Below are 7,818 nucleotides of genomic sequence, written 5' to 3'. Positions count from 1 at the left end.
CCTTGATTTATGGATTAAATATTAGTCTTTGGTAGGGGCATACTTAATGAGTCTTCCGAAAAACGATGGATTCATGTGTAGTCCGTGTGATTGAAATGAAATCAAAGTACTATGGATTGAAATGAAATCCAATGATTATTATTGAGAAATTGATCCGTGTAACTTGGTTTGCTCTTTTGATTGAATGATACATATTATAAAATTTTATTTTCACTAGCTTACCCTTGTTTTTCTTGTTGTGTTTGAACTACGATGATTGTACTATGCACACAAGCAGATGATCATTCAGGTGTAGGAGAGTCTGGAAGGTTTTCGACTTTTCTTTTGAACTATGAATTATAAATATTTGTATTTTTATAAGTCCTAATCATGTATTAGGAATGTTTTGAAAATCTCTAAGCTTGTATATAAACATGTAGAACTTGTATTGTAACAGTTAGATGTATTTTTGGGGTGTTACATTTAAAAGTATCAGATAGGTTCATCGTAGGATGACCTGAGGGTAGTGGGTTTATTGTGTTTCTCTTGCGTGTAGATTTCGTTTAAGTCTAACTTCTTAGTTAAAAGTTTCTAATAGAACGTTTAACAAAATAGTTTTTTAAGTCTTGGTTGTGGTTGAATTAAAGTGATTGTTATGAATAAATATGAAAATATTAAGAATGAAAACTATCTTTTGACACACAGTTATGAAAGTTACAAGTTCAAATTTTGGCTATAGCCTCTACAGGAGTAAGGATGCGAATATCTACCCTTCCAAACCCTACTATTTAATCAAACAAACAACTATCCTACTATTTATTACATTGTGTCTCTCTTCATTAATCACTAATTACTTAATTGATTATCGAGGAAGTTAATTCCTTAATTCATTGTAATATAATGCTTTTATGCAATATAAGATAAGTAAATTGTATTTTCATGTCACTCTTAAGATGAACATGTTCTTTTGATCTATTGTGTAAGGAGATAGATAAATATTTGTAATCTCTATCTATCACTTATCTAAATTCAGGTTTAAAACAAGAAAACCATATAGGATTGCATTGTAGGAGTGCTTAAAAGGCCTAAAGTTAAACGTCTTCGATTTTATGAACCTCTCCACCAATTTCTTCGCCAATCCTGCCTCGCCACAAGTACGAATCAAGATATTGAAAGTTCGAGCCGTAGCAGGAAGCCCTTATGTTCTTCAATGCATTAAACTCCTCACACTCAGCATATATGTTCATAAGTAAGTGATATGCATTCGTAGTGTGTCGGTAACCCTCTTGTTGGCTACACCACACAAAAAACTTGTATGTCAGCTTTGCACACCTAGTTTTATTCTTAGAATTTATGTTCTTCAAAATTCCAAAGAGAACCTCCCTCACAAGAAGCCCTAATGGCTTTACATGCAACTCACATAAAACCAACCTCGCATTGCCAGAGAACCTTAAGAACCCTCTTAGCATCTAACTTCACATTTTCTAAGAACCCTTTTCTAAGTGAAAACTGCTTTTGGTTATAACCCCAATCCTCGTTTAAACAGAGTGTTACATCCACAGTAGAATCAGAATTTAATCTTAGTTTTTTCAAAGGCTCATCAATGCATTCAAATCCATCACCATCAAGCGGATGGCTACATAAGTAATCCTGTAGATGGTGGAAGGAGAAGCTTCAGTCACGAAAGGGGTACCACCGTAGGGTTCAAAAACTTGTTGAGGAGAAGCTTCAGTGTGCGTGGGGAAAGTTACTGTAGGGTTCAAAAAATTGTAGAGAAATGAGAAGATTGAGAGCGCGCTGAGGGGCTACTTAGGGTTAAATGTTTTTCATTGTGTTAGGTTAAAAAACTTATTATGTCAGTTACAATAAAATATGACAAAATAAAAATTTATTATGATGATTCTATCCTGAAGAGACATAGTAAATACTTACTATGTTAATTTTAATTTTAACCATCATAATAAACTTCATGATTATTACAAAAATACCACCGCACTATATTTTATGACAGGTAATTAACTATATCCGTCATAATAAGCTGTCAGTGATTCTTATTTTTACACTAGTGAGATGAATTTAAACATAAGTAATTATACCTACATTCATTATAAACTAACATCTAGGTTCTCCATCTACCAACAATTAAATATTGTTATTAAACTTGCTCTTAAATGCTAATCTTAATGCACTAGTGCACAAATTTTCTTAACAATGATTAAAACAATATTTCATATAATGGTTTTGGAACTCATTTTAATACATAAGTAGTTAAAACAAGATTTGACCATGATTAATAAGTTTGTTGTATCTCAACATATAACAAAAGATCTAGTTTTAATGGTCTTTATTAAAATATGATCACGATATATTTTACTTTTGGTCAAGTTTCACCAATGACTAGTGGTCGTTAAAAGTAACATAAGATGACAATTACAACACAAAAACTATCATTATATTATGTATATTATTTTTAGTGCTTGTTTTGTTATATAACTACTTCCAACTTACATTCAACGAGATAAATACAACAAAGACAAGTAATTAAATATTATTACACTTCATTTCACATCATAAGCACTGTAACAGCGTGCCTTTTAACAGCGTGCCTTTTAACAGCGTGCCTTTTTTAAAAAGCCAACACAAACATTCTTTCCACAGTACCATTTTCTTTTATTTTTCTTCTTTCACTTTCTCTCTCCATATTCTCTTCTCTCCCTCTCTCTTAATTTCTCTCCCAATCTTCATCTATTTTAGAATCTAATCATACCACGCTGTAGCTGAGGAATTAAGGAACATTTCTACCCAATCAGATTTTCAAACAGAGTAAGTTCATTTTTACTCTAAATATCCTTTGTTCTCTATTTTTTCCTTAGGATTTAGTCATCAATCTTGGCGGGGTCAGTTGAGAAGTTTAATCCTCTCAACTTATTCTATTATATACTGAATTTTTGTTCTGTTTGGATAATTTGCATTAGGCCCGTAAATCTTGAAGCTTATCCAAACGGTGGGGAATAAAATTCTAAAAGTTGCTTGGAAAGCAAGCAATTGAGGTAAGGGAAGCTAAATTTATTTTTTAATAGCATCCTAGGATAGAAGATCTGAATGCGGAAGGGACGTGGTCCCAATATTCAATTTCTCTTGCAGGGATGTTGTGTGTTTATTTATATTGGGTTGTTTGTTTATATATTATTAAATTTGTGGAAATATTGGGTTTTGATGATTTAGTATTAAAGTGTTATTTTTTTTATGCCAAATAAACTTTTGAATATTGTGGATAACTTTTTGAATGATATTGTATGACAAAATGGTATGGAATTGAATTCATACATTTGGGATAATGTATGGACTGATGTTTGCTGTGTATTAAGTATTGATGTCTATGTGGTAACAAAGATCTCCGAGCTTCACTGATGATCTAAGTCACATAGACTAAGATATCAGGTGGTGAGAAGCTGATGGGGGAGTTCATGCACACCGTGACATATGAGATGCACGGCTTGGGTTGTATTGAACTTACCCTGATCCTTTATGTTGGATTCGCTGGTAATCTTTGGATCAGGTGTTAGTCTCTAGTAGGACTTACTTAATACGTGTCTTCCGGAAGACGTTGTTTGTTGAATATTCTGGATGTGTAGATCCATGTGAGATCTATGTGATTGTTTATTGTTGAGATTTGAAGAAAATTGAATAATTTGATAAATTGATCATGTAATTTGGTTTTCTCTTTTGATTTAATTGTGTATATTATAAAATTCTATTTTCACTAGCTTACCCTTGCTTTTCTTGTTGTGTTTAAACTGCGATGACTATACTATGTACACGAGCAGACCATACAGGTGCAGGTGAGCCGTAGAGGTTTCAGAGTTTTATTTTGAGCTGTGGATATGTAAATATTTGTATTTCTACAAATCCTAATCATGTATTAGGAATGTTTTGAAAAACTCCAAGTGTGTATAAAAATATGTAGAACCTGTATTGTAATAGTTAGATGTTATTTTTCGGGGTGTTACAAGCACAATTATAAACAAAAGGATTTAAAAAACTTTTAAATTAATATATAATTTAATTAAAAACATAAATATACTCCAAAATTATCTTAAATCAATATACAATTTAGTAAAAGCATAGTAAAAGTATTAAATGATAATTAAAAATGTTATAAAGACAAAGTACTAAAAATTTATATGACAATATATTTTTTCAACGTGGCTTTGAAATCGTTTATATCTTGAAACTTTATATTATGTGAATTGCATTTACATGAGTCAACATTTATCCAGTTAACGTAATTATACGTCATGTTGTTTTAAATCGACGTAAAAATGATTTTTACGTCACTTATAATTTTGATTTTTTGAGCCATCCCTATGTGTCGATCTTTATACGATGCAATTTGGCCATAGAAATTGACATAGAAGACATATTTTATACATAAATTTATATTATCTAGATAGATTTAAATTTATTTGAATAATGTTATTAAATATAATTAATAAGTCTTCCGTTGTAGATAATGAAGTAATAATTAATGAGTATTAAATAAATAAAACATGAAAAATTAAAGATTTACTAGAAAAATGTTACATTGATAGAGGATTAAATATATAATAAATAGGAGGCATGTTATTAGAAAATTATTAAATAAAAATTAATTTTAAAAACTAAAAATAATTAATTATTATATTGATTAAATTAGAAAATATTTTAGAGACTAAAAAATTATTATTATTATTTAAATAAGTTTTTTTATTGATAAATAATTTTTAAATTATTATATAATTAGCTACCAAAATTTTAACTAACAATTTTAGAATTTAAATAGTTTGTAACTAAAATTTTAGTACCTAATTAATTAGATATTAATTTAAAAATTATTTATCAATAATAAAAATTAATTTAGATATCAATAATTTTTTTTCTCTAAAATAATATATAATAATTTAGTTAATATAACCGTTAATTATTTTTTATCTTTAAAATTAATTTTTATTTAATTATTTTTTAATAGTGTAAATATTAACGGACATAAACCTATATTGAATCGAGATCGTAGACAAAACTCCATAATATGAATGAATGTTGTTCATTTTATTGTCTCTTTAATTTTGGAAGTTTCCTTTAAAATTGAACCGAGATCCTAGACAAAACTACATTCATAATAAGAATGTTGTTCATTTTATTGTGTATTTAATTTTGGAAGTTTCCTTTAAATTGAACTCTTGTTTTGTATTTTGTTTGAAGGAAGATGATATATAATTAGTGTTTTGATAGATATTTTGGAAACTTTATATCTAAATGGATTTTTTGGTTGTAAATTTTGAAAATAAATTTTGTTGAAAATCTATTTTATAAAAGTTGGATTACCTCTAAAATACTTTATTTAATTAATTATTATTGATAAAAAAAATCGAAATACATGTGGAAACTACAGTTTCTAAACCCTTTTACATAGAGTTCAATAGTATAAATATTTATTTAATCTGTCTTACTTTTTTTTCAGTATCATTTCCATATCTTACATTATTTATCATTTATTGCATTATCACTCTTGATTCTTCTATCAAAACACTATGTTTCCATCACTAACCCCACACCAAACCATTAAGAAGAATTCTGAACTTGCACCTCTACAAAATATCTTTGTTTTCAGATTTCAGAGTTGATCATACACAAATCACATAAAGAGAATTAAATGAATTAAACAAAAATAAATAATTAATAAAAAAATCATTTAGAATAGATCACTAAAAAAAATTTGATAAATAACAATTAATTTAAAGATAAAACATAGTTATTTGTTATTTTATATAAGGTAGATTTATTTTGTAAACTAAAAATTTATTAGTATGGAGAGTAGTTTTTATGTATACCTATATATAAAGAAATTTTTTTCTTTATAACCGTTTTTTGGTGTATACAAATTTTTTCTGATTCTATCCTTTATTTAATATATCTTATTTTATTAGTACAATGTAGTATTTTGTCATTTCATATGAATTACTTAAAAATAAAATTGTTTTTTATTTTAAATTAATATTAATGGATAGTTTTTATATGCAAACTAACTCTACTTTTTCTTTCATTCTTTATTTTAAGACAACAACAAAAAGAAAGAGAGAGTATACTCTCACCTGGTTTCCACACCAAATCTCACATAAAATAAAATAACATTTATTTCTAATTACTCTCTCCATCCATTTCAAGCAACTTTATTCTTTGGTAAATTCATTATTCTTTTGTATCTACCATCAAGTCAATCCTAACCTTAACGTAAACATCATCACACTCTTCGATCTCAAAACTCAAATGAGACAAGAAGAAGAAAGAGGTTGATTAATCAATTCATCATTTTTCCTTTACATGTTATTTTTTGTTTTTCAATTTCCACTCATACAAAATTATTTATGTATGTATGTTAAATTTCTATCATCGTGAAAATTGAGTGGAAGAGGAAAATGTGAATACACAAGCACAACTGCGCCTGTGTTTTTCCAGTTAATAAAGTTTTAAAAATAATTTTTAAACAAGTATTTAACATTACCAATATCTTATATACTAATTACTTTCAATTATAAATTAGTCATTAATTTAATTAAAGATTAACTAAAACTAAAGTAGTTAGCAGTTAAAATCTTGGTAGTTAATATTATATATTCATTTAAGAATTAATTTATACATTTGTATTAATAATAAAAACTATCTTATATATCTATAATTTTTGAATTTACAAAACAACATCTAACCTAATCATAATTATTTTTTATCTTAAAACTAGTTGTTATTTAATTTTTAATGAATAAACTGAAACAAATTAGTAACACTTAACTTTTATCCAACAAAAACAAAACACACAAATAAATTATAGAGAAACATCTCTTATTCCACTCTAAATCTTAAATACATGAAACTCTAAATCCTAAACACAGTATAACAATCAACTTACAAAAAAAATCACAACACGCTCATATAAAGGTTCCTTGAGTTCAATTATCTGTCGTCATCGTTCAGTTTCACATCCTTTACCACCCACGAACTCCATAGTTAACTGTGTTGGACCCCAACAAGTTGCCACCCCCGCTGAAATTACTAGTGTTGTTGTTGTTATTGTCATGGTTATTATTGTCATGTGTTTGTTGATCTCGAGGAAACTTTAGAATACCAGTGTTCTTGAAGGTGGAGACCGTGATTCTGACATGTTCAGCAGCAATGACACTACCAGTAACCACACCTCCAAATATCTGGCCATGAGAGTTTGAGAGGTTGATGGTGAAAGATAGGGGAAAGGGAGGGGTGGCTCCGGGGTGAAGGGTATAGAGGTTGTTGTACAAGTAGGAACCAGCAAGGGAGAGCAAAGTGAAGGGACCGTGTTGCATGGTGGTAGGGGCACTGAGGGTTGAGTTCTGCAAGGTGACGTTGTTAACAGTGCCAGAGGCATTTAGGATGGCCACACTGACGTGACCCTTATGAGCAATGTCCAAGATGAACTCCATGATGTCCCTATTTGGAGGTACAGTGAAAGCAAAGACCTTCATGGAGGACTCCTCAGGCTGGGGCACTGGGAGGAAGGTGGAGCTTGGCTTGTTCTTGGAGCCTCGGGGCCTTCCAATAGGTTTCCTTGTGGATGGGTTCATCGGAGGCTAATGGGTGATGGTAGGTGTAGGTGGTGTTGTTATGGAGTGTGAAACTGTGTTTGTGGGAGGATTTATAATGTGGTGCTTTCTCTTAAGAGTTGATTCAGTGTAACCAAATCAAAGAAAATGGTGTGATGTAACGAAAGTGGGTCACTTTAATGCACATTGCAACAAAAGGTTTTAAGTTTTGAATAATTTTATTTAGAAA

At 29.3% G+C, this 7,818-nt stretch overlaps 1 protein-coding gene across 1 annotated transcript; it reads right to left on the bottom strand.

The window, feature by feature from the left end:
* Positions 1–6,998: 6,998 nt before the first annotated feature.
* On the bottom strand, positions 6,999–7,610 carry LOC137833386 (AT-hook motif nuclear-localized protein 17-like). Its single transcript, XM_068641738.1, has one exon. The coding sequence runs from the start codon at positions 7,608–7,610 to the stop codon at positions 6,999–7,001; it is 612 nt and encodes a 203-aa protein (XP_068497839.1).
* Between the last annotated feature and the right edge of the window lie 208 nt (positions 7,611–7,818).

This window comes from Phaseolus vulgaris, chromosome 6 (genome assembly GCF_000499845.2).
Source record: "Phaseolus vulgaris cultivar G19833 chromosome 6, P. vulgaris v2.0, whole genome shotgun sequence".
Lineage (NCBI taxonomy): Eukaryota > Viridiplantae > Streptophyta > Magnoliopsida > Fabales > Fabaceae > Phaseolus > Phaseolus vulgaris.
This window is presented reverse-complemented; position numbering and strand designations above follow the sequence as displayed.

What these genes read in the sequence shown, in the direction of transcription:
- LOC137833386 (XM_068641738.1), bottom strand. Translation starts at nt 7,610, where the DNA reads ATGAACCCATCCACAAGGAAACCTATTGGAAGGCCCCGAGGCTCCAAG.